The sequence below is a fragment of the Nestor notabilis genome, unplaced genomic scaffold (assembly GCF_000696875.1).
Source record: "Nestor notabilis isolate BGI_N333 unplaced genomic scaffold, ASM69687v1 scaffold27676, whole genome shotgun sequence".
Classification (NCBI taxonomy): domain Eukaryota; kingdom Metazoa; phylum Chordata; class Aves; order Psittaciformes; family Psittacidae; genus Nestor; species Nestor notabilis.
Genome location: NW_009933756.1, coordinates 14,707 through 42,092, shown reverse-complemented (window position 1 = coordinate 42,092; position 27,386 = coordinate 14,707). Strand labels below are relative to the sequence as shown.

General features: G+C 37.7%; 1 protein-coding gene across 1 annotated transcript in view; it reads left to right on the top strand.

Moving 5' to 3' along the window:
- The window catches only part of IPO5 (importin 5), a 33,821-nt gene extending 7,588 nt beyond the window's left edge, over nucleotides 1-26,233 (top strand). Inside the window, exons 7-24 of the mRNA XM_010017034.1 lie at nucleotides 2,031-2,118; nucleotides 5,189-5,295; nucleotides 6,689-6,813; nucleotides 6,902-6,991; nucleotides 7,081-7,254; nucleotides 7,477-7,695; nucleotides 8,940-9,023; nucleotides 9,823-9,955; nucleotides 10,042-10,163; nucleotides 10,676-10,772; nucleotides 11,268-11,440; nucleotides 11,903-12,014; nucleotides 12,631-12,686; nucleotides 16,410-16,532; nucleotides 17,163-17,382; nucleotides 20,710-20,938; nucleotides 22,465-22,606; nucleotides 25,486-26,233. Coding sequence (XP_010015336.1) covers nucleotides 2,031-2,118; nucleotides 5,189-5,295; nucleotides 6,689-6,813; nucleotides 6,902-6,991; nucleotides 7,081-7,254; nucleotides 7,477-7,695; nucleotides 8,940-9,023; nucleotides 9,823-9,955; nucleotides 10,042-10,163; nucleotides 10,676-10,772; nucleotides 11,268-11,440; nucleotides 11,903-12,014; nucleotides 12,631-12,686; nucleotides 16,410-16,532; nucleotides 17,163-17,382; nucleotides 20,710-20,938; nucleotides 22,465-22,606; nucleotides 25,486-25,572 — 2,381 coding nt within the window. The 3' untranslated portion in view covers nucleotides 25,573-26,233. The remainder of the gene's footprint in view (nucleotides 1-2,030; nucleotides 2,119-5,188; nucleotides 5,296-6,688; nucleotides 6,814-6,901; nucleotides 6,992-7,080; nucleotides 7,255-7,476; nucleotides 7,696-8,939; nucleotides 9,024-9,822; nucleotides 9,956-10,041; nucleotides 10,164-10,675; nucleotides 10,773-11,267; nucleotides 11,441-11,902; nucleotides 12,015-12,630; nucleotides 12,687-16,409; nucleotides 16,533-17,162; nucleotides 17,383-20,709; nucleotides 20,939-22,464; nucleotides 22,607-25,485) is intronic.
- Nucleotides 26,234-27,386: the final 1,153 nt, after the last annotated feature.

Genomic DNA, 27,386 nt, shown 5'->3' with positions numbered 1-27,386 from the left:
TCCCTAGAAATTAAAGCTGCAGCCTATCTTTTGGCTACAGTTCTGCTTGGTCTCCAGAAAATGTAGTCATGGCATGCTCTGATAAGAAGCAGTCTTAGTCATTCTTAATCTTCTTTGTAAGCAATCTATATATTGGCAATAATTAAACTTTGAGAGCTTGTTGAGACAACTTTGAAACTTTAATGCAGACCTTTACATTTAAAAAAAGTTTTTTATGAAACTACACTCACAGGCAACCAGATTCATATTAAACATCAAGAAGAAACAACATGTTCACAGGCTTTTGCGGGTTCTAGATGTAATGATGGCCAGACAGCTTTGGATGACAGTTTGTTCTTGGTCTTGCTTGTTAGTAGCAATGAACACTGACATTTTTTGGAGCCACATAGCATTTGTGGCAGATGATAATTGGCTTCCATGTTACAGAGTTGTGACAATGCATCATTTTCATGCACGTGCGCTTATGAGTGTCTGTGTCTGAAATGCTTCTGGGCTATACTACTCTCTTCTTTTTGAAGGAAATTCTTTTCAGTGACTAGTAAATAAGTAGAAATCTGACATGTGGGCATCATATTAGAGAGTTAGCGTCTATTAAGTTGTCTTGGTATGTATATAAAAACTCTCTGAAGGCTTCTGCATACATAGTATAATCTCTGGCTGAAGACACATAGCCACATCAAGCTAATCAGTCCACAATATGATCTTTTCTTGACACTTGCCCCACAAATGTCAAGTTGCTGTCAGTAAGCAATATTTTCTTCTGTCAGAAGTTTCTCATCTGTCCAGATGTATGGTGAGGTGAGTTTGCTTAGGATTGTGTCTCTATAGTAGGTTACAGTAGTGTAAGGTTACTAGGAAATTCTCCAGTTGCAGTATACCTTATCAGTTGCAGTGTTTCTCAGCAGCAGCATGGATTACTGTGTGCTGCTTCTAGTTTTTGAGGTAGGTTGCTATAAAGGACAGTTAACTATGATGCCTGTCTTTAAAATGTGTGGTAGACTGTCCAAAAAAGATTCTTAAACCTCAAAGGTTAGTATTTGATTGAAAACTTTAGTTTCCAGAGCTAAGTAAAGCTTATTTGCATAAATGATGTTGAATCCAAACAACTGCTCTTAGCAGGTAGTATAATATAAAGAATACTTAAGAGCACCTTACTTTGCCCTGTAATTGCAAGGTGTACTTTTCACCTTTTGGGCTTCTGAAGTGCACAAGAACAGGCAGGCTTACAGTAGACAAATCACTGCACTTCTTCCTCCAGTGTGAACAACTCAGTGTTGTTTATTGCATAGTAGTTGAATGTTATGATAAAGATTGTGTAGTGGCCTCTTTAAAGAGTTATACTGAGAAGTGCAAACAGAATCGATCCACAGAGGTAGGAATAGAAAACTGCTGAATTTTATGTGCAAGATATTTTCATGATGCAAATCAAAATTTTACATTACGTGGGGGAAATCTGAAGTTCTAAACCATTAGCTTGTTATAAAAATAAAGCTTTATGCTAACTGACCACTGCACATATAGTTGTCAAAATTTGTCAGTAAGGGTTGAGTATCTTTCTTCCATGAATATAGTCTGTTTCATCAGTAAATGTTTAAAGGGTGATGTCAGAGTTGCAGCAAAATGAATGCAGTATATTTGAGTTCTTAAAGCATATAATGCTATTTTTAACTCTCTCGAGGAACTTAAGACTTTATTAAGTAATTTACATTTAAAATCTTTCATGATTTTAAAAAAATCTTGCATTGCACTATGGATCTTTAAGAAATACACACAACATTTTACTCGATTTGAATGTTCTGCAAATACTTTTCTGAAAATGTATTCTGAATTATTGGCGGATGCAGTTTGACAGACTTGAGTGTTTGCTACTGAAAGAGGAGTTCTTTTTCTTCAGTGATTTTTTTTTTTTTTCCTTTTTTTGAAAGGAGGGAACTTAAAACTTATATTTGTTATTTGAGAATCTGTTTTAAGAAAACAACCTGAGTTTAAAAACTTTTTCTCTTCTTCTCCCCACCCACCCCCCTCCCCAGTTCCTCAAATGTTAGCAATGATGGTTGACTTGGAAGAAGATGAAGACTGGGCAAATGCAGATGAGCTTGAAGATGATGATTTTGACAGGTAATTATGAAACGGTTTCGATCTATTATCATTACTGTGTGCTAAAGGCAAATTTTAAGTGCAAAATGCAAATAAATGCAGTGCATTACTTTCTCCTTAACTCAGGTAACTTCCAGTTTTGTTCCCTTGGTCACAAGCAGTATATCTGACTGTTCTCAAACAGTTTTTAAGTAGGCTATTCAGGTGCTGTTCAGCAAGTAAATTCTTTTGGTATTCATGTATTGCTATAATTTACTTGTTCATATTGCATGTCCTCTTGTCTGCTGTTACGCATTGGTTTAATTTTTCAGACTTGTTTCTTCTGTAACTTGCATTGTTCAGTTCAGAAGTTGGAACTTCTTAACCCTTTAAATTGAAGTCTTATTCTAAAGTTAACTAGTGCCAAAGCTGACAGCCACTGACCTGTTGTATTGTCTACATCCAATCTCTTCATATTTTTCTGTATCTGTGCCCTTGAAAGCGAGATGTTAAAGAGAAAAGCTGCCTACCTTTGAAAGAACATAAGAATGTATAGTGGAATTCCTTGTTGGATTTCATCTGGCTCAAAAATATGATTTTGGTATTATTTTAAATCCCTTGCTATGGCTAGCAGTAGTTTATCTTGCTGTGTCTTAGGCAAGAAAGATCTACTAAAGATGTCCAGCCTTTCTGATTTGCTTATTCCTGTGTACTTCGTAGATTGCTCCAGAATTTCACTAGAATGACTGATTTGTCTACAGCATCCTGTTACATGTGTAGGAGATAACTATCTCCAGACTTCTGTAAAGACAGGGATGTTCATTTACCAGTCTAGGCGCTTTTTTTGCCACATCTGGCAAGTCCTTCAAGGCTCAGATGTAATTAGTGTTTCAAAACAATTTGCCACAGAACATGTTGGAAAGTGTACGTGTTTATTCCTGACACATAGGAAGATAGGCAGTAGAAGAGACGTTGATTTACCATTGAACCATATAATGACTTCTACTAGGTATCAGGCATGTAAAGACACTTGCAAAACCAAAGCATAGGAATTTATGGAAGGAACCCATTTAAGTTCTGCTTGACTTGGAATATGTTTTTTTTGTTCCACTTGATCATGGAATTGAAAGTAAGCTGTTGTTTCACCCTTTTAACCGGTTTAGTTTCCTCATATTTGACATTTTGCTATACAGGTAGAACTATCAGACACTGCTGCATTCAGGTTTGTCAAGTATTTGAATCTTTTCATTCAGCTAAATTTCAAGAGGAAATGAAATATTAAAGTTCAAATCCTCATCAAGCCTTTCAGGGTGTGGAGTTTATTCAGATATCCTGCTTTAAGCAGCTTAGTAAGTGCTCTGAATCATCCACTTGAGGCATGCCAATTTGTCTTTATTGTCAGCAGAGTAATGTAGTGCTTCTAAACACAAGTTAGCTGCCTATGGATTTTAGAGTGAAAATTCCACCCCACCCCCCCTTTTTAATTTTTTTGTTACAAGTTTCAAGTAGAGTGAGCAAAGATCAGAAAGCAAGTTATGCTTGGCCGCCTTAGCCTGAAGAAGAAATGTAGCTCCTTTGGACCTTGAAGTAGTAGGGGAGATTGAGGCTTACACACAAAATACTGGTCATCGGGTAGTCTCCGGTGATGGTGTGTGTGGTGGTAGTTTTTTCTCACTCACGCTGCTGTGTGTTTCCCACTTTTGTGGAGAGTTGTTGATTAGCTGATGTTCACGCTGACCTCTTCGGGTGCTTGAGTCTTTGTAACATCTTAAGAAGACTGGAATTTCTGTGCAGTCCAAGAAACAGGCTAATGATCGTCAGGCTGTAGCCTAGTTAGGGTGTGTTCAGATCTAAGGGGGATGTGAGTCAGCCTACACAAAAGCTGCAGGGAATATTTTAGCATTTCCAGGTTTTTGTTGCTCTGACTTCATATAGCAGTGAAATTCTAAAGGAGGAAAAGGTTAATCCAGCTTCCTTTTTTTCCTGGCAAAAGCCTTGCAAACATTGCAGGGAGGTATGTGGCCATTTTTCTAAGATAGACTTATCTTTATTTCCTCAAACTGAATGTATGAATTAATGGTGAGAGGAAAGAGCTCAAAGAACGTAATTTCACGCAAAAGCTGCCATTAACGTTACTGACTTTGCTCCAATCTAAACCTGAGTGTCCCTGCTCTGTTGCTCTCCTCATGATGTCTGTTTATTTGAACATGACTAATCAGGAGAAAAATTACAATATCCTCAATATCTTTGCACAACCACTGCTGTTCACAGCATCTGAGTTTCTAGACTGTTTATGGTTTGTAGTGAGACTGGGGATTCAAGCATAGTAATTTGAAGACTTCTATTTCTGACCCAGCTGACTGATACGTGAAAGAAGAGGGAGATTCATCGCTTGCCGAACCATTGCTCAGCTGTTCCATCAGTGTCTAGGATGGACTGTAATAACCTTAAGTTATTACAGTGCTAGCTATACCTGGACTGTGACTGTGGTTGTGGCTAATAATTTTATTGGGTGGAACAAGTCACTTCACACAGATAATGTTAGGTGATTCTGAGTTCCAGAACTGACTGAGAGTCACAGATTCCTCACCTGGACTGGAGGTTTTCTGCCTGAGTCATTGGCAAGAGAACACATTGCTAAACTACTGATACAGCAGCCATGCAAGAAACGTCTCTTATGTGCCAAAGCCTGAATTCTACTGGTTCACCTAATTCACAGCAAGTCTGAACTGGTTTGTGTTCTCATGACAAAAAGATGATGGCCAGTTTTATTGCTTTATTCACTGCAAATTTAGTTTCAGCTTTCTAGGCATGTGTTACTGTTACAAAATCCAGTCTACATCTTCAGTGCTGGTAAGGCCCAAGTTTCTTTGGTACTAGACTTAACAGGTTACAGTAATAGATGTTTCAGTGGAGGGTAAGTAACTACTTTGTGATTAGTTTGTATGCTTTTAGGTTTGGGTATGGTTTATTTACTTATGGAGGCTCTTGTGTGTTCAGATGGCAAAGGTTTGAAGACTAGAACTGCAGGAAAGGGCAATTCTGTGCCCTGCCGGACTGTTTGTTTTGTTGTAGATATCAGACCACTGATGTTTCTGTAACTGATATTTAGCAATGCAGTTGCTGGTGAGAGTGCACTGGACAGGATGGCATGTGGCCTCGGAGGAAAACTTGTTTTACCTATGATTAAAGAACATATTATGCAAATGCTTCAGAATCGTAAGTAGCTTCATTTTCTTTTTTTACAATTCTGTCCTTTCCAGAACCTTTGATACCTCTTAAATCTTCATGCTTAGCTTCTTGATATATCTTTTATACACTTCAGCTTTAAATGCTGTGAACCATTTTTCTCACAAATGTTTACTGAAATAATAATTTAGAACAACTGGGTTTGGACTGGGTAGCCAGATGGTCCAAACACAATTGCATTTTGTTTTGTAGAATCATTAATTTCAAGTCTGGATTGCATGCTAATACTAATACAGTTAGAGTAGCAAGAGCTGCAGGCTTAACTAGGAACATCCAATGAACTTAAATAGCACAAAATAAACTACTTCCTCACTGTGCCTTCTCTCAAGATGATATTTCATCTCATCCTCATGAAATAGAAGTTTAACTGTCAGGATTCCCATGGTCTGAACTGTTGTGTTCTTCATTCCAGAAGTTTAATAAATAATCAGGAATGATGAAGTGAAGGAAGTTCTGTTATGTGCCTTTACCAAGTCATTTGATAAACCTGTTCGTTCCTCTGGTTTTCTTTTCTGTAACCTCATGTTTTATGGCACAGAAGCACAGAGATTCTGTAAAAATCCCAAAACAAACAAAACAACAAGAACAAAAACCCAAACCAACAAAAAAAACCCCAAAAGCCCCCACAAAACCAAAACATAAAAAAAAAAAGCAACCCATCTTCAGAGTTTCTCACACGTTTCCTTTGCCTAAAATAAAAGGAGGGGTGCGTGACAGATCCATTTCAACAATACCCACTAGTCTAAGTCTACTAGAGTAGACTAATAGGACTTGGAGGTAGGGAAAACCTTACATCCCTAGATGGAATGTTACTGTTCTTAAACTGTCTTGGGGAAACTGCTGAAAAGTTGAGTACTGATTATTTATTTGTTTTAAATTCAGATATTTGATTCACTAGACTTTTTTCCCCTCCTCACCTAAAGAGGAAGAAATAGGCTTCTAGGCTGCTTTGAAATAGATATAGATAGATAGATACAGAGATATATAGCGATTTATTTATTTATTTTAATTATGGGAAAGGGAAAAAGAAATCCTGTCCTGATGCTTCCCTGCTTAGCTCATTTAATTAACATGCAGGTTCCAGGTGTTAGAACTATGTACATACTTGTATCGGCAGTTAAGAATTCTCTTTTTTCTAGGTCTGGATTTGGCCTGGATTAGATACTCAAATTTTTGTGCATCTCTGGAAGTATGAATGAGGAGAAGTGAAAAGTATTTAGCAAATCAAGTAGATGCATAAATTTTCCTTTTCACTTCTGTTCTTCATTCTTCTTCCTCCTGTTGCCCCCAAAAAGGTGGTTTATCTTTGTCTTTTGAGTTTCCAAAATGAATAACCTTTATTTTAATTTTTACTCCTCTGTAGCTGACTGGAAATACAGGCACGCTGGCTTGATGGCTCTCTCAGCCATTGGAGAAGGTTGCCATCAACAGATGGAGGGAATTTTAAATGAGATAGTTAATTTCGTTTTGCTGTTCCTTCAGGATCCTGTGAGTATAAGTTTATTAATTATTTCAAAATGTTTTCATTTGTTCTTTCATGATACTTGTTAACTATTTGAGGGAAATACTTTTTCAGCATCCGAGAGTGAGATACGCTGCTTGTAACGCTATTGGACAGATGGCAACTGACTTCGCACCTGGTTTTCAAAAGAAATTTCATGAGAAGGCAAGTAGTATAGTGGTGGGGGGAGGGAAGTAGTAAAAGCATGTCCCCTTCAGAAACTTATTCTCTGCAAATACACATTTCTTCTTTAGGTGATAGCAGCTCTTCTGCAAACCATGGAAGATCAAGGCAACCAACGAGTTCAAGCCCATGCAGCTGCAGCACTCATAAACTTCACTGAAGATTGTCCCAAGTCGCTGCTTATTCCATATTTGGATAATCTAGTGAAGCATCTTCATTCCACTATGGTGATAAAATTACAAGAGGTATAATATACTGAACAAATTGTTTCATGGAGGGTAAACTTGTCACAGGGAATAAGTATAGCTGAATTAAGACCTCTGAAATAAGCAGATGTTGAACCAACATAGCTGCAGATGTTGGTCTAAACTGACATAATTAGGACATTCAAGAGCAGATTTTTACATTTGGCATGCTTTAAAGAATGTGCTGTAGGAATATAACATTTTATTCTTCCTTTTTCCAAGTTGATACAGAAAGGCACTAAGCTAGTTTTGGAGCAAGTTGTGACTTCAATTGCATCAGTTGCAGATACAGCAGAGGAGAAGTTTGTTCCCTACTATGATTTATTTATGCCATCTCTAAAACACATTGTTGAGAATGCCGTTCAGAAGGAATTAAGACTTCTACGAGGAAAGACTATTGAATGCATCAGCCTAATTGGTCTTGCCGTTGGTAAAGAAAAGGTAAGCTTAAATCTTATCTAATGGTCTAAATATGCTTTCAAATGCCCTTTTTTTGCAGTGTTAACATTGAATTAATATATTCACTTGTTACACATACAGCTATGTTCTTGCTGATATCTGTTCTTGTCTTCCTGTTCTCATTTGAGGTGACTGTCTTACTGTTTAGATTCACAAATTCCTAATAGAATCCTGTGAAAATACTTCAGCCTGACTTAGGCTGTCACACTGTGTAGTGTTGAAAGCACCCTTTTTTTTTTTTTTTTTTTTTTTTTCTGCATTTGGGATGGCTTTCTGCCTTGAGAAATACTGGATCATCTCATTTAGGCAGTGTCAGAATGGCTGGTAAAATGTATGTAGTTTGAAGGAAACTTAGCATAGTTTCTGTGTGCAGATGCCCGAAAAGTTTAAATGTGCTTCTAATAGAACTAGAAGTACTCATTTGTCATAAGGCTTGGCGTATTTGGCAGTTTTAGGGATTTTTTTTTTTTATTTTTTGGTTAAAACATGTTTCTGTAAACATACCAAGAAACAAATGTGAAGGACAATGTAAGTGGTGTTCTGATAGCAAGTTTGCATTACGGTTTACACGCTTTCATCTTACTGAGTGGAGAAAACAAAATAGCATTTCAAAGTAAAATTAAGTGATGCATACAGTACAAAAATTCTTTCCCCCCACCATTACTAGCTCTTTCCTTTGACTTAGAAGGAGTAGTAGTAAACTTACCATTCATGCAACTAAATTTTAATCAGATTTTAAACATAGCTAATGTTTAGTAAATTATTGTTGGAGGACTACTGGGAACATGGGGTGTGAAAAGAGGGTAGGTGTAACATCACTGGGGCATCTGATGTGACCTAGAACTTTATGAGCTCATGAGTAAGTAGTTCATGCTGTCAGCTTTTGTCCCAGTTCTGTAAAGGAGTCAAAATAGTAAAGAGGGTATCTGGGGAAGTTAGAATAGTCAGAATATCAGGATTTATTTAAATAGTGTTTTTACATACTCCTGCTTTCAAGTGTATGAACAGAGGAACAATGAAGTTTAAGACAAGAATGACTTGGTGATACCTCTGGGAAAACACCTTGTGTTTTCATGTTTTTCTGCGTTTCAGTCTATTTCTAGCTTTAACTTGTGTCATGACAGTGTGCTGGACTTAACACCAAACAATTTAAGTGACCATTTAAGTCTCTGAAAAGTACTCTTTTAATTTGCCTTTAAAAACATATAGTTGTTTCTTACATCTAGTTTATGCAAGATGCATCAGATGTAATGCAGCTGTTATTGAAGACACAAACAGACTTCAGTGATCTAGAAGATGATGATCCACAGGTATGTTAAAATTACAATGCGTAACTTGCTGGTTAATATTAAAAACATTCTTTGTACATGTGATGTTTCTGCCCCCCCCTTTCCCAGTTACACCTTCAGGCTAATTGTTCAGCATGTCTTACAGAAATTGGGATTGATTGCCCTAAGATGGCCTTAGACTCTTTCACAGAAGTGTGTTTAGGAAATGAGACTTCCAGGATCTATATTTGCTGTAGGAATTTCAGCATGTGGGTAGTCATTCCTTGTTTATTACTAACTACTTTTTTTGGCTGTGTGTGACCTATTCCTTTGGTGTCACCTCCATATAAATAGTTCAACAAGACTTGTTAGACAGCTGTTCTAATGAGTGGAGTGCTATTTTGACTTGTGCATTTGAAAACAAATACTCCTGAAAGCACAGTGCTGCTCTCTTTTTTGCTCTGTTATTTTCAGGCATATGGCTCAGTGGTATCACTTAAATTTAGGGAATGATTTATTTCAGGAAAAAAGTTTACTTTTCAAGACAGTCATGGTTACATTACAAGTACATCTGATACTGTCACATTTTTACGTATATAGTGACTTTGATCTGAGGTAGTTAATGCGTTGTTATGAATAAAGACCAGGGACATGTCTTTTGAAGATGCGTTTTTGTATGGATGGCACATTGGATGAGTTCTTCTCTTTGAAATAAGTTTTATGCACTGCTGAGAAATTCTTTTAGAGTCCTATTGTTTAATATTCTTCCTTTTATGCATTCCTTTTAAGTATGCATTAAAATGAAGTATGGGACATGAAAATTCTGACTTTTCTCTTACAGATTTCTTACATGATCTCAGCATGGGCCAGAATGTGTAAAATTCTTGGAAAGGAATTTCAGCAGTACCTTCCTGTTGTCATGGGACCTTTAATGAAGACTGCGTCCATTAAACCTGAAGTAGCTCTTCTAGACAGTAGGTTTAAAATCATGTTTTGCTTGGAAAAAAAATCCTGATATAATTTTGTAGGACTCTTACGTATTTATTTTTCTGTATTATAGCACAAGATATGGAGAATATGAGTGATGATGATGGTTGGGAATTTGTAAATCTAGGAGATCAGCAAAGTTTTGGAATTAAAACTGCAGGCCTTGAAGAAAAAGCAACTGCATGCCAGATGCTGGTGAGTAATAGAACAGTTTTGGTATTGCTGGACAATCAAGTTTGAAGCCAAAATTTGTAAGGAAAATATTATTTATAGTATCAAATGAAATGGTTCTGTTTTTCTTTGCATGATATGTCAAGTAGATTTCAGACAATTCACTGTGTGTGGCTTGCTTGATAAAAATAGTTCCTTTATTTTGGAGCTTCAATTCTTATGATAAACAGATCATTTTCCTTTTGTTAGCAAAACTTTTAAAGAATTTAAAAGTAGATCCTTTTTGCTAATATTGATGTTTCTGAATTTGGTTTGAAAAATACATGTATGTTCTAAGACTGAGAACTCATGGTGCTATCAGGATTTCTTAAAATATCAAAGTGGAGGGGATAAGTAAATGGATTATTGCATGCTTTTAGAAATAAATTTTAAAAAACTTAAACTTTTAAGAATCTTTCTCATCATCACATGGGGTGAAAAAACATCTGTAACAGTATTTTCCCTTAAAGGTGGTATTTCCATGCTTTGTTTTTCAGGTTTGCTATGCAAAAGAGCTGAAAGAAGGATTTGTGGAGTACACAGAACAAGTTGTAAAGCTGATGGTTCCTTTGTTGAAGTTCTATTTCCATGATGATATCCTATTAACAAATACTACTGTGAAAACAGAAGCTTAGTTTGGAAGAATCAAAAGTCATGCTTACTGTTTTCCTAAATGTATTGAAAGTATTAGTGTTAAAATATTCTGTTGCTTTATAGCAGAATTGTTCTGAGAACATTGTTTTACGCACTATTTTAGGCAATCTATCCTACTTTTTCCCCTAGTTTCTTTCTAAATAAGCATGTCTATAATCTTAAAAGAAAGCAGTAGAGAAAGTGATGTTTGTGCCTACAGAGAGAAGGAGAACTTGAATAGCTTTTCTGTCATGGCCTGAAACAGGCTTGAAACAACTTAAAGTTTCATTTTCCTATGGTTTTAATCTGTTTCTAATTAAGAAAGCAAATACACTGGACTGTAATAAAAAGAATAGATTTCAGGTGGAAAACTGATAACTTCATTATGGTGGTGGGTGCTTAAATTCTAAGCGCTTTATGTTGGTCTTGATTGTTTTATTTCCTTAATGATGAAACGTGTTCGAGTGGCAGCAGCAGAGTCGATGCCCCTGCTTCTTGAATGTGCTAGAGTTCGTGGGCCAGAGTACCTCACACAGATGTGGCACTTCATGTGTGATGCGCTCATCAAAGCCATTGGGACAGAACCAGATTCAGATGTCCTCTCAGAAATAATGCATTCTTTTGCAAAGGTAACTTCTTCCTTACAAACTTTGTGGTGTTACTGTTTGTAGCTTTTTACAGGAAGAAAGGACATGAATTTGATGTTCATTTAAATGGCTGGAAGAATTGCAAAGTTTCCTCTGTGAATTTTGGTTTGACTGTAAATATTACAGCTGATTGAAAAACTTAGTTGTACATTTTTTTTATTATTATTTTTTTTTCCAAGAACCAAAATACCAGAGTATTAACCTAAAATAATTACTGGATTTGTTCATTTTTTTAACCAGAAACCACTGAAGTTCTGTGCATGGAATGTGCAGTGATACTATGCCTACCTTGTATAATTTGAGCATTGGTTGCAGTATGAATGTATCATTTCTGCTAATGATCACTTCAAGCAGAGCATGTATTAATGTTCTGTGTGCTTAGATTTCGTTGAGACTGCTCATGTAACTTAAAGCTAAAAAAATTATCATTTTATTTTTCACTAGTGCATTGATGTAATGGGAGATGGATGCCTTAACAATGAACACTTCGAAGAACTTGGAGGAATACTGAAAGGAAAACTAGAAGAGCACTTTAAAAACCAAGAATTAAGACAGGGTAAATTAACGCAAATTCCTGTTGATATGTGATAATGACTGTTCTTTATAGCAGGATTCCCAATAATTTCTGAACACAAAAAAAGCTTAGTTCAGGTTTCTTTAATTTGCATATTTATGTAAGGTAATTGGGCTTTGAAACAACAGAATCTATGAGTTATATTTGTGAGCTCTGGGAGGATGAAGATGGCATCATTTGCAGAAATTCTGCAGTTGAATTAAAAGTTGATGGACAGATTTACTTGAAGACAGTGCACATGTCTATGCTGTTGTCATTTCTGTATTTTGGGGGTGGTTTTTTTTTTCGATCTTTGCAGTTTTCTTAAAGCAACAGGTAGCTTCTTATGTCTGTGCATTTTTCTTGTCCTTGTGGACAAGCTGGTGTGTTTATTTCATGCACTTTTGCATGCATTCTTAAACTGAGCTGTCTCATTATACTCCTTGTTTCTCTGTGAAAGCTCTTTGAAGTTTCTTAAAAGACATAATGCCTGTTACATCTTCATCTGCTCTTTCCTATTTTCTAAATTTGTTTCTGCATCTTTTTTTCCTCTTTGTTTTCTTTTTTTTCCACTTTTTATGTAGAAATGTAATGGTTTAATATTTGTTCTTTCATTTAGTGAAAAGACAAGATGAAGACTATGATGAACAAGTTGAAGAGTCATTACAAGATGAGGTAAGTTTGTTTGGGGAGCTTTTCCACTTACGGAGCACCAGGATGAAAATACATTACATGGATGTGCTATGCTACTCAGTTAAAGCATAGTGCATCTGCAGAATTATTTCTTTCTGGAAGAATACCATATTCCTTCAAAAATTCCAGTAAGAAAAAGGTGAATCAGAAAATACAGAACATTTCCTTGTCTGCTATACTGAAGGAGGAAGTTCAGGATATGGCTCTTCATTTTCTTAATCCTCTCAAACAATTCTTAGATTACTTTAATGCAGCACTTTACAGCAGACTATTTAGTGATTATGTAAAGCCTAGCTGTGCTGACTTCCTTTTTCTTTGTGCCTTATGACCTAGGTGGCTCTTAACCTTGAGCATGCTCTGACATGTCAGGTTAGGAGCCTGTCTCAAAAAGAATAGATTTAAAATAGTGGCAGAGGAGGACAGCAGGATGAATAGCTAGCGTAATGTGTTTGCTTATGAGCGAATACCAAAGTGACCACTCCTCTGCTAAGACGCCAAACTGACTTTTTAATTTGAAGAGGAGATGACTGTAGAAGAGGTACAATAGTTCTATTAAATCATCATTGGTATGGAGAGAGTAATAAAGAATAATAAGTCACTGCTGCTTATGACATGAGATGTAAAGGATGCTCAGTAAATTTAAGTACTAGGACTTTTTTTTTTTTTTTTGCCACAGTGCAGGTGTGAAGCTTGTGAAGTTGAATTGTGAAGCTTGTTCACATGAGTTTAACCTGGATACAGACTCCAGGGTATATCTTAACAGATCATGCACCCATATGTAAATACTTCCTAAAATAACAATGCAGTTCTTGAGCCCCTTTGCTTTGGGAACATTAGGCCAGCATTCAAAAGGATAGATTTCTGGCACCTACATACTGCTTGGGATCAAAAAAATAACAACACTCAAGTTCTGAGCCAAGAGCCTTTCCTGTTTTTTTTTTTTTCTTTCTTATTTGCTTTAATGTTCATTCTTGTAGACAGTGAGTTAAGCGGTTTATTTCTTACGTGTCAGTCTGTACTGATAATAAGAGAAAATGCTAGCTAGTAGCAGCTTCTGAACAGCTGAATCCATATTCTGCAACAGAGTGGCAAGGCATTTTAGAAATGCTTTCATTTCTGTTTGACCTTGCTGATTTTTTTTTAAAGACTGCAGGGTAGGCGTACGTGTCTACCTTACCCTGTTAAAGTAGGAATGGGACCAGAATGTCGTTTGCCATATGGACAGAATTAACATATGGTAAGGGATATACACCTTTGGTCCCAGAATACATTTACGTAGCCCTTACCTCAAGGCAGCAGAAATATAAGGGAGTACAGAAGTCACAAAAGATACTCAAACAGTAGTTCTGCAAGATATCCAAATACAGCCCTAGCTTAGGCAATAACTAAACTGCTGATGTGATAGAGAAAGGCATATGCTAAACTCTTCCCCATGAGCATCTGTTATCATCTATTAGTAAACAGGCAATAGCAGGCCAAGTGGACCTTGTGGTGTGCTGTAGCAGTTCTCTTCTTCTATTTTCATTTGTGTGTATGTTCCAGAGTTATTGCTTGAATTATGCCTTGACAATGCAGAAGTTGTCTCACTGGGGAGGTTTTAAATATCCAGTTCTGAGAAGCTGCCTGTTACATGAGAAGTACTTACTAGTTTCTCACTAGGGACCAGAAACTAGCTGTATTCTGTTTCCCTGCCTGTTAAAGTATAAACTGATTAAAAGAGCCATACCAAGTACAACAGAACTTGCTTTAAAACAAGATTAAAGGGTTTTCCAAATGGAAGTGTGTCCAGGGAACAATCCTTGCTTGCAGCTATAATATGAAGTGATAGCTGTATCTGAGCTGAGGATCTTTACTTCACAATTTGATGTCATAATTGAGCAAGGTGAAAAATGAAGTTAAGTGGTAAGATGAGAGGATTAATATTTCTTACATTTTTGCTACAGTCTTCTGTCACAAAAGCAGTTATCCATTTACTTTTCAATAAAAGCTTGTTATAGTATCTGTAAGGTACAGAAGAGGAAAAGGACCTTCTGTCTTCTGTAACACTGAAGCAGTAAATTTGCACAAGTGTTTGTCTTGCTAGAATTTTTCTGTCCCTGAAACAAACCTTCAAGTCCTTCACAACTGAGTACCGGCGATTGACTTGCATTTTTAGGAAGGGTATAAAGGAGACCCCTGAGATCTACCAACCAGTTAGTCTCATTCTGTGCCCAGGAAGATCATGGAACAGGGTTTTCTGGAAGCTCTGTCATGGCACATGGAAGACAGGGAGGTGATTAGAGACAGCTGATGTGGCTTCACAAAGAGCACATCATGCTCAAAATATCATGCCCAAATAATCTAGTGGCTTCTCTGACGGAGTGACTGCATTGATGGATTAAGAAGGAGAAACTGATGTCATCTGTCTTGAAGGCCTTTGACATGGTCCCACAGAACATTCTTGTTACTAAATTGGAGAGATACGGATTTGATGGAGGAACTATTTGGTAGACGAGGGAGGGACTGGATGGCCATGTCCAAGAAGTTGCATTGAGCAGCTCAATGTCCAAATAGAGATAAGTAACAAGGGGTGTCCCTCAGGGGTCTCTACTGCTGGCACCAGTACTGTTCAATATCTTTATTAACAATGTAGGTAGTGGAATTGAGTACCTCCTCAGCAAGTTCGCAGATAACACCAAGCTGAGTGGTGTAGTTAATGCACTTGAGGGAAAAGATGCCATCTAGAGGGGCCTTGACAGGCTTGAGGAGTAGAGCAGTGTGAACCTCATGAACTTCAGTAAGGCCAAATGCAAAGTCCTGCACCTGGTTCAAGGCAATCTCCAGTATCAGTACAGACTGGGGAGTGAATGGATTGAGTGCAGCCCTGTGGAGAAGGACTTGTGGATACCGGTTAATGGAAAAATTGCATATAAGCCAGGACTGTGAGCATGAAATCCAGAAAGTCATCCATATTCTGGGCTATATCAAAAGGAGTACAACCAGCAGGACAAGGGAGGTGATTCTCACCTTGCTCTCATGAGACCCCACCTGCACTGCTGCATTCAGCTCTGGGGGCCCCAACACAAGAGGGTTGTGGACCTGTTGGAGTGAGTACAGAGGAGGGCCACAGAGATGCTCAGAGTGCTGGAGCACCTCTTCTGTGAAGACAGGCTGAGAGAGTTTGGCTTGTTCAGCCTGGAGAAGAGAAGGCTCTGGGGAGACCTTAGAGCAGCCTTCCAGTACTGAAAGGGGCCAACAAGAAATCTGGAGATGGACTTTTGATGGGCATGTGGTGACAGGACAAGGGGAAATGGCTTTAAACTGAAAGAGGGGAGATTTAGATCAGATAATAGGAAGAAGCTCTTTACTGTGAGGGTGGTGGGACACCGGAACAGGTCACCCAGAGAAGCTGTGGCTGCCCCATCCCTGGCAGTGTTCAAGGCCAGGTTGAACGGGGCTCTGAGCAACCTGGTTTAGTGGAAGATGTCCCTGCCCATGGCAGAGGGGTTAGAACTAGATGATATTTAAGGTCCCTTCCAGCCCAAACTGTTCTATCTTTCTGTGATTAGATCAAATGTTGAAAAATAGTGGACTTTAAAAGGCTGGGTTTACAAAACCAAATCATTGAACTTCATTCTGTTAGTTTAGACATTTTGGCATTTCATGTGACTTCAGCTGTTTTAAAGATCAGTAGTCTTAATGTGAGTTGTATCCTTTTCTTATCAGGATGACAATGATGTTTATGTTTTGACTAAAGTATCGGACATTTTGCACTCAATATTCAACAGTTATAAAGAGAAGGTACTCCCATGGTTTGAAAGGCTACTTCCACTAATTGTCAACCTAATTGTAAGTACCTGGCTTGCTTTTATTTTGACTTGGATTGTATTTTCTGATGTGTTGATAGGCCTGACATCTTAAACATACTGGAATCTTAAAGAACTTGGTAGATAGAACATAGAACTTACCGTTTACAAAATAGAGGCAATTGAAAGTTTGTTCTGGATCAAGTACAAAGTTGTTACCTTATGCTTTTTGAACAGCATCACTGCTGTGCTGTTTCTAATTTGTGTGTTCCAAGACTCAGGATCATTGACACACACATGTATTCTGAGAAATTTAATTTGCCTGAGAGTGTCTGGTACTCTTTAAAATGGATTGCAAAAAGAGGGTCAAAAAAGTATTGCAGACTAGTGGGAAAAATTGGAACTGAAATAGGTATTGGAGTATGAAATAGAGGTATTTAGCCTAAAATTTTTGTAATAGGCTCAGATACTCACCTGGATTTTGGTTTGTTTATGGTATCACTGCAAGTATCACAAGACAAAATTGTGTGTTTGTAGGATTAAATTTAATCCAGGAGGATTTTAACAAAGTTACTAGACCACTGTTACTGTGATTGTTCTGTTGATCTAATCACTGACTGTACAAAAAATACCAGCTTTAAGGTGGCTTAAATATTACCTGGTTTTGATGCAGTGTCCACATAGGCCGTGGCCAGACAGGCAGTGGGGGCTGTGCATTTTTGACGATATTGTAGAGCACTGCAGCCCCTCCTCGTTCAAGTACGCTGAATACTTCCTGAGGCCAATGCTCCAGTCAATATGTGACAACAGCCCAGAGGTTAGGCAAGCAGCTGCCTACGGTGTTGGAGTTATGGCACAATTTGGTGGAGACAGCTATCGTCCTTTTTGCACAGGTATGTACATGCATTGAGCCTCGGGCAACATGGTCTAGGTGAGGCGTCCCTGCCCATGGCAGGGGGGTTGGAACTAGATGATCTTAAGGTCCTTTCCAACCCTAACCATTCTGTGATTCTATGATAAAGCTATTTGAATGTGGGATGTGGGGATTGGGGAGGAGAATAATTTGCTGGCCTTTTGGTTAATGAGGTCTCTTCCCTTTGGCAGTGAAGTAGATTGCCAGTGTAACCTCTGAGGCAGACTGGTGATGATTAGTGAAGTCCCTGAATTCTGTGGGATTTTAATAATGTTCTGTGTAGCAGCATTTCTGTTGCTGAATTCTGTTGATTAGTACTAATGCGGTTACATATTAATGCAAAACCCTTTTGGTATCTATACAGGTGTCCTATACTAAGAGTAGCCTAGAATACTAATAACTAATGTGGCACTCTGCTTTCCCATTATATAAAAAGGACCCTGATTTCTGCAACTAAGAAATGAAATTAGTATGATAATGCTTATCAGAAACATTTTGCTTTTTCTGAATGTCTCGAGTTTCTCTAAAACTTCAAATTCATCTGGAATTTAAAGAAATGGTTGTCTCCTGGCACTCTTCTTGCCAGTCAACAAAGTTCATTTTGTGCACTAACTAGTATCCCTTAGAAGAGATTTTCTTTTTTTTAAAGCAAATATTTAGTTACCTGTTTCAAATATGTATTTCCCAGGAATCTTAAACAAAAGCTGAATTAAATGATGTAAGAAAATAAGAACCATGTGATAGGGATAAATGTAACTGTCACATGGTGACAATCAAGACGAGGTGTCTTTCAGGAAGAAAAAAAAAAATAAAAAGCAGGGGGGAACATTGCAGTGAAAGGTTAAGAGCATTAACATTTAAAATTGTTTAGAAAAATACTTTGTGAACTTCTCCATAAGGTTTTTATGTCTCTGAGACTAGTGGAGTAGAGACTGGGGTCAAGATAGTTCTGGTTTGGGAGTTTTGGGGAGGTTTAACATGTCTTAAAGTCTAATTTTAATTTTCATTCATTAGACTTCACCTTGGCCCACTTAAACTTTGTAACAACTTTGATCCTTTTCTTTGTATTTGGACAAATAATCTTTGATTGAACCCAGACACTTGACTTCTCCTTTAGTTGGACATTTAGATAAAATAACTTTAGTTTATAGCATACAGCTTATTAGCAGGCAACTCAGAAGTATTTTAGATTGTTATGTATGTACACAAATGAATTTATGATTTATTTTCGTAGATGGGGATGTGCTATGGTTAGAAACAAAGTAAAACCATGGTCTGAGAAGCTATTTACCCCATAGGCATTACTGTCTTCTCTGAAAAAATAATGTTTGTGAGCTTTTATTTATAATTGAATTTATTTACTGATTAATACATAGCACTGGCATATTGTACTGTTGCAAGTTTGTAGCAGTATGCAAAGACTCTACACTATTCAGAAAACGCAGACGTATTAACAACAGTGGTTTTGGCAGTCAGTTGGAAAACTACAGGAATATAGGGAGAACTTGTAAATGCCTCAAGAGCTATGTTATGATGAAAACAACAAGAGTTAAAAACAGAATTGGTGAAGAGCAAAGGAAAAACAACATCAAATGAAGTAACTTTCTAAATGGGCTGACAAGGTTACGATTTATGTGACTGTCAATATTTCTTCTATTTCATATGTTGGTGAAAGAATATAATCAGCTATTCTCTGTGAATATTGTATTAATCAACTGCATGCGTTTCTCCCTAAATCACATCAGTGGCCTCAAAACTTTTGGTGGTGCAAGATGTCAGAGCAGTCAGTCCTTTGCAAAAATTAGTATTATCATTATAGAAGATGATCTTTTATAGTCAAATGGGGGTGTTAGGGATTATCTACCACAACATCTATGAGAATAGATCAGTTTTCTAGACAAGAAAAAAATTGTCTGGTAAGCTGTAGGGAGAAGACTGTGCTGATTCATTTTGATGCCCTCCTAATCTCACAGCTGCAAGGACACATACCTACGGAGTCATCTGTTAATAATGAGTATGAGGAAACAGATGAGATTTAGCTCAGAGCAGTCATAAAAACATGAGGTACAAAACGCAAACTTAATTTGCCTGGACATAGTAGACTTCTGTGATACAAATTTTGCTTTGCAGAAAAGGCCAGTATTGTTACCCTGCATTCAGTACACCAGCTAGCAGGTCTGATGACCAGGGTTTTTGCAGTTCTGTGAAGTTTATCAGCCCCATAAAAGTATCCTTGTCTAGCTTAGGGTTAATCCTGTTTTTCTATAAGCTGCTATATTTTCACAAATCTAATTTGGTGAAGTTAATATAGCAAGTGTCATTGTGTATTTCTTGACTGCAAAGCTGCTACTTACTCATCCAAATGAAGTAGTGTGAGATCTCACTCTCAGTAATTGGAGTTATTTTGAAGTGTGCTTTCTGCACAATTCCACAACCTCTTTTCTGTGCCGATACAGAATATCACAGCTTTAGCATTATATTTTTAGCAGAAGAACACGAGGACAATTGTTCCTGCATGCATGTGGAGTGCTCTGAAGTCCTCATAGATATGAGTAACTAAAATCATGATATTAACCTTCACTTAGAAGTGTGCTTGTGGCTACCTGTATGACTTGAGGGGAGGGAACCCACCAAAACTGCTATTATCCTAGCAAGAAAGTTGGTGTTTTCCCTGATGCTTGATATTTATTTTTTTTCATCTAAACCATTCCCAGTGGATTCACCAGATGAGATTTCTCCTATCTGCTTTTCCTAGTGCACCCTTTAATGGTGGGAGTTGTGTATGTGTACATACATATATATTTTTATATATCTGTGTGTGCACAAGCACTAGATGTGCAGCAGGCACACACCACAGACATGCACTACAGTCCAAATTAATGGGAATGTCCCTCCATCAGTGCTTTTCATTATCCTGTGTTTCTAGAACCTGTAAGATGAAAAAGACAATGCTTTCACTTACGTTTTTACTATAAACTGCTGTGTCTTTTAGATTGTAGACTGCATATCTCCAGTTGAGAGACACAGGAAGATTTTCTTTTTCTGAACCTGTAAAGCAGATCCAGTCTTCTGCAGTAGCTGTTTTCTTGTGTTTCCTTGCATAGCTTTACCTGTCTGTTTTTCATACAATTTTTGAGCAGTGAAGAGCCTAGAAGTAGTGGACATTGGGATGACTGGATGTTAGTGCTTTGGCCACAAAAAAAATCCTGGTTTTAATATGTGCAAGTAGTCTTGTGGAATTTGTAATGTTCGTAACATAAAACTTGATTGTGTATTAAGCTTTCTTCTTGTTTTATCTAACAATTAGAGGCGCTTCCATTGCTGGTGAGAGTCATTCAGTCACCAGATGCCAAAACCAAAGAGAATGTCAATGCAACAGAGAACTGCATTTCAGCTGTAGGAAAGATAATGAAGTTCAAGCCTGACTGTGTAAATGTTGAAGAAGTCCTGCCACACTGGTTATCGTGGCTTCCACTTCATGAAGATAAAGAAGAAGCTGTTTATACTTTCAATTATCTGTGTGACTTGATTGAGAGGTAAGGCAAAGTCTTGACATTAATGCAGAAAGTAAGCTTGTTTGCAGGTTCTTTCCTTGCATTCATTTTCTGAATCTGAGAAACTGCCAGCTTAATTTGCACATGCTTCAGAGAGGGGAATCTGGAATGTCAGAACTGACCCTTCCACTATGTTGTTGCTGTTTTTTTGAGTAGTGTTCTCATCCTAACTAATGTTTGTGTAGTTTTAATAAAACAGCCAGGAATTTTTTTTATGTACATGATGGGAAAGGATCAGCTGGGAACTTCTGCAGAAAATTCCAGGAAAATTGTTACTGTCTTTACATATCAGCATTACTGATCAAGCCTTTTTACTTAAAAGCATGTATGCCCTTGCAGCCTTCTTTTCATAACCTTTTAAAGTAGATTTGCACCTTTTTGCTTTCCAAAAGCCTGAGTATCAACAAAACAAAGTATAAAGTAGAAGAATAATACAGATAAATTCATTGGTACAGTGCTATCTCTCTTAGTAAGTTTGTAAGAATAATTTCAGTGATTGCTGAAAGCATCTTGTCCCACAGCTTGTTCTTTAGATTTGTGCTCCCTCTCATAAGTCAGTGGAGAAAAAAAGATAATTCTTCTAGTGTGGTTGCAAGTTGCACTTCATAATTGAGTGGAAGAATGTCAGCTTCTGAAACGCTGTGTAGGAGCCATGTTGTGGCTGACACCATGTTATATCTTAGTAGAAAAATAGAAAAGAAGTAACTTAGGTTTCCTACAGTGTTTTCTGCTGTGTGAATACCTTGTATCTCAGTGCTTTATTAAGGCAAGGTGGTAGTGGCAACTAAGATCCCTGGACTGATAACTGTGTAGAGACACCATAATAATACTGACATGTATGCATATGCAGATGTATGTAGAAGTCAAGAATTACAGTACTAGCAGCTTTTGTACCCAGCTCTGTGCATGTGGCTCAGCCTTGCGATGTTACTTCTCCATAGCTCTGTCAGTCCTACACAGCCTCTGCATTCCAGCAGTGGTAGGTAGCAGGGCTGGAAGTAGATCATGTTTTCCACCCAGAGCCCTGGTTGCCAGAACTTCTTTACTCCAACACTTGGCTAGGAAGAGGGAGTAGAACTGCTTGCTTGCTGTGTCTGTGAGTGCTGGCAGAGAGCTGCAGTTGCTGGCGCTCCCCACGCCAGTAACACAATCTCCTCCCCCTTGCAGCACTGCGAGAGGGAGGAACAAGCCCTTTTAGGCAGGGTATTTCTGTCACGCTGTTTACAGTTCTGCTTGCGTGGAACTCATCCATTCTGTAGAGTTCAGAACTTTTTCCTGATAAAGTGTGGGCTGAGTAAAGAGTCAGCTGGTTAAATATTAACTGGAGAGGGAACATTCTGTCAGCAGGCAGTGAAGCTATGTATGCTTACTCAGCTGTGTGAAACTTAGATGTAAATAAGCAGCTTTAGAATAAAATACTTCAGAATTACTCAACTTACATGGAAAACGCTTAATTTTTTTTTGTAGTTGAATTTTAATTTATTTGTAATACGTTTTGATTTTAACAGCAACAACCCAATTGTCCTCGGTCCCAACAATTCCAACCTTCCCAGGATATTTGGTATAATAGCAGATGGTGAAATTCATGAAGCTATTAAACATGAAGATCCATGTATCAAGCGGTTGGCTAATGTTGTTCGCCAAGTGCAGGTAAGTAAATGCTTGCTTACGTATGAAGTGAACATTTGGAATCTGCTTTCAGAAGTAACCAAACTGTTAAGTGTTGAGAGCCTTACTTTCTTCAAGAATAATGCTTCAACCAGTGATCTTGTTGATCGTTGGACGTTCCTTGAACCATTAATGATAAAACTCGGTAACATCTGCACTTGAATCTCTTTTGATAGACTTCAGCAGCTTATTAATTTAAAGTCAAACAAACAAAAGATATCTGCAGTTAGATGGTTAACGTACTAGCCAGTATAAGTTGTTTGTGTGTTTGTTTTGTTCTGTTTTCTGAGCCAGAAATTAAAATTAGGAGAGAAATCTGCCTATCTTTGGATCAGTGAACTACACTTTGAGATTCGAGCCAACAAATGTGTGGTTCTTGTAAGGGTCCCCAGGACCCTGTGGTGACTCAGTAATATAGCAGAGGCTAGGGATCTTTACTAGAGAATGAGTGCAAGCCACAAGTAATTTTACTACTGCCCCCTTTAATCCAGTGCAGATACAGGCAGCTCTTCAATGTTTTCCTACCCTTGGGGAACTGCCTCCAGGTTCACTTCCTTTATACCATAACAAGTACTTACAATGATGGGGATGTCCAAGTATTTAAGCAGCACCTCTCTACAGTTTTGTAAGTGATAGGACTCATAAGGCAGGTCTGACCCAGAGCCAGATGTTATCATGTAGACATACTTGACAGTTGCAGCACCTAATGATATTAAGTAGTGTGCCTGGTGAGCTGTCCTGGTTACTGCTGGGATAGAGTTACTTTCCTTTCTAGTAGCTGGTACAGTGCTGCGTATTGGATTTAGTGTGAGAAAACTACAGCACAAGCATACAGCTGATAAAAACTTGTAGAGGATTTGGAGCAGCAGCAGTTCAATTGTTCATTTTACCTGGCATGCTTTGGCAAGACTCGGGTTCAAGAACTTTAGGAGTACTTGATTTTGGAAAGGATTTACTTGAATGAGTGTATCAGCCTGTGAGATCCATTATGTCTGGTAGAAAATGACCTGTTAAAGTTCTGAAGGCATAAAAAGAATGAAATCAAGCAAAGTTTCAAAGTGAAAGTGGTGTGAGTGGCTGCTCTAGATTCTGGCTGAGAGACATGAATGCTTACTGTTAGTGCTTAGTTTGGGTATGGAACTTATGTATTAGGGTGTGCGAATGCGTTTGTTCACTTAAATGCTCAAGGTTAGTTGATTATTTCTTTTTTTCTTTTTTTTTTTTTTCTTTAACAATACAATGGGCCGTACATGTAGAGGGTAGTTGTGTGTAGCAGTCTTTTTTTGGCCAGCAATAGTAGGAACATTAATATGGAAACAAGACTTCTGCATTGGTAGAATGATTTACATTCAGACTGTGGGGGAAGCATCTTAAAGGTCATGGGTTTGGGTGTTTTGATTGGGTTTTTTGTTTTGGTTTTTAAATACAATTTTAGCATACCGTTACCAGCCCTTTCTCTCTTCACACATAGTAGTTTGACTTGGGTAAAGTACTGCAAATGTTTTATACCATGGTAGGAACTTTAAAGGCTGTTAACAGTCTGCCAACTGCTGCTGCTGCTTCCCAGATTCCAGCAGACTTTTTTCCTAGTGATCTCAGTAAGCTTTTCCACTGCCAGCATCTGACATGAGCAACATTATGGTCACAGTTGGAATGAAACAAACTTTTTTAACTCGTGCTTAGGTGTTCTCAGGCCAGAAATATTTCAGTAGAGTATCAATTTCAGTGTGTGTCAGAAAGGCTGGAAGAGCACATTTGATTCTGCAGTATTCCATTGAACATGGAGAGTCTAAAATGCCTACTGTTATTTAAAAACCCAAACTCCAACTTGAAGACTTTGTTTCCAAGTTCTTTTGAATTCTGTGAATTCATTTGTATTTGACTTTTTTTGTTCCCCCCCTAAAAAGTGTGGGAGAAAAGGGAATTATAGAAGAGCTGAACATAAAATATACCAAATATAAATTAAAGTATTTCTTAATTTACTTCAAGTATACTGCTATTACAGAAGCCAATCTAAAGACCTACAGCCAGTCACCTGCAATTTTTCTTTTTCCTATCATCGTCCTTCTCTAGAAAGCAGTGGGCCAGTTGCGTCCAGCTTCTATTGATAAGTGAATAAATGCTATTTCCTAACCTTTTTTAATTTTCCACATTTTCTGGTGCCATCAGAATCAGTCTGTAGTGATCGTGACTTTAAAAGTTAACATCTCAGCTGAGGGCTGTGGTAACACAGATGAATTATACCTAGGAGTAACAAAGTGTAGGTTTACGCTTACCCACATAGATGCTGCTACACGTGTTCTCTCTGGAAAGTAATTTACTATTCCTTTCACTAAAGAGTAATGCCATGTGTGGGCAGCAGCATTTTGCATATACACACGTAGTGTGTGTAGCTTGTCATGCTGGAATCACTGTGTTCCCTTCCTTTGAAGGTAACTGATACTCTCATGTTTAGGCATGGTTCAGTTTTGCCTCAAAGTTGATCTTTCAACTTGAATGCAAAACGGAGCAAACAGTTTAGGCTGTGGTTAACTTAAAAAGTGTCAATTGTCATTTGACCCACTTAGTTATAGGGAGTTCCCAGGAGTTTCAAATTCATTACTCTGCTGCTGTTTACCAGAGCTCACCTCTGTTTAGCATTTTAAAGCATCTCTAGTGAAGCCTGTGTAAGATTGTGTAACTGAAGATTTCAGTCTGTTCTCTTCAACAGATATATATATATATATATTTATATGTGTGTGTATATATATATTTCAGGAATATGCCCAATGAATGCTGAGCTCTGTAAACATGTGAAAGTTTAGTGTGTGCCTTAGAAGCTTGTCAGCCTGCTTAAAGACAACTTCTCATTTGTTTTCCAGACATCTGGACAACTGTGGACAGAATGCATATCACAGCTCAATGCAGATCAACAGGCAGCCATACAGGAGCTCCTGAACTCTGCTTGAAGGGCCTTAATTATCATCTGCAAGAAAACTAACTCCAAATAAACGTTTACCCTACTGTTTAGGTTTCTTTTGTTTCTTTTTTGAGTAAAACCAGAACTGTAGTGCGTGTAGGCCATTCTTCTGCAACCTACAGGCAGTGGCAGCAGGAAGAAGCATTCTTTCAGAATGGTGTTTAAATCGGTTTCTATCCCACAACACAGAAGACGTTTCCTGTAAACCCTACAATAGCACTGAAGAGTATTTTTCTAATGGTATAAGCCACCCTACGATGGTGAAAGGGAAACAAGTTGAATTTTCTCATTAGACATAATGAATTAAGAAACAGCTTTAAGACTTTCAGCAGTAGATGTACGTTATAACAGATAAACGTTTCTCTACATCTAGTGTTAATTGTATTAATTGGAGTGTGAGTCTTTGTAGGGTAGAGAATGTCCTTCTGCCCAACAAGTTAGTAGATCAAAAGATGAAAAACTGAAGACAAACATCGAGCATGAAGACCTCATTGATCGCACTTTCAGATCCCCAAAACAACAGTGACTCAATGAGGAAAGCTGTTCAGCTTCCAGCCCTTGAATGTGAAGTCTCTTTGGCATGTCTGACAGTATCTCATTCACTCCTCAATAAATGACATTGAAACACAAGAAGCTTGTGTAGAAGTTCAGTGATGTGTGGTTCTTTTAATTTCCTCGTGTGAAAAGATGCAAGTGACAAACTATACAAGTCATGATTTTATATTTGAAACTTTGTATATTGTTGCCTATTACAGATTTTATGCATTTTTGTTTCTTTCTAACAAACTTTTCACCCAAGCGTGTAGAATGGAAACTTAATGGCATTCCTTTTACGACAGTAAACTTACATATCTTGACTTAAAGATGTTTCTCGTGTTCAGATGCAATGGCATTGCATAACTTATAAAATGTTGTGCTGGCTGCAAATGTGCAACATGATCTGGTAGCCACTGATACTGTTACAGGAGCCTGTGTTTTGTTTAAAACAATCCTATAGCTGATGGCCTGACCTGAAAGAATCAAAAACCTTTGCAGGTCTTTTTGGTTCTGCAAGAGCAGTGTTTACCAGCTAACAGAGTAGCAAACATAAGTGTTAGAAATCACGTACTCTATGAAGGTGAGTGAAGTTTCTGCAGTCTGCTACTTCAAGGATATTAGTATATACATTGGGCTTTAAAAACTTCAGGTGTTTACTGCAATGTTCTTCAAGTCAATCTCGATAGTCTCTTAAAACATGAAAATGTTTTCAAAGAGGGTGGCATGTGTTCCTCCTTTTGATCAAGAAAAGCTGGAACTTTACACTTAACAAATCCTCTCTTACTAAAGAATGAACTTTGACTTTGAAAATGTTTCAAAAGCCAAACCCAATGCAGAATGAGGTGTACTAAGACCAGCCCAGCACCATTATAACCAAATGTTTGTGACACAAACTGCTTTAACCATAGGGGTTGATGCTGCAGTTTGTTTAGATGCAGCTGAAGCTGTGTAACAAAATACCTACTCACCCAGTTTCCACTTTGCTAAATATTGTTAATCTTGTATTTACAGAAATCCAAGCATTCATATGTCTGGAAAATGCTCTGTTAAGGATAAGATACTGGTAATGTGAGAGAACTAGTAGGTCAAGTCAGTTATCTCAAGCACTGGTCCTGACTACAAAAATTGCGCTATATGATATCATCTCTCTGCTTCATGGTGTTTGGGGATTTTTTAAAGTAGTATTTATTTTAAATTTTACCTCAGCCTAAAACATGCCAGTTTTCCCTGCAGCTTGCTTTTTGTACTTTCCTCAAAGTTTCAAGC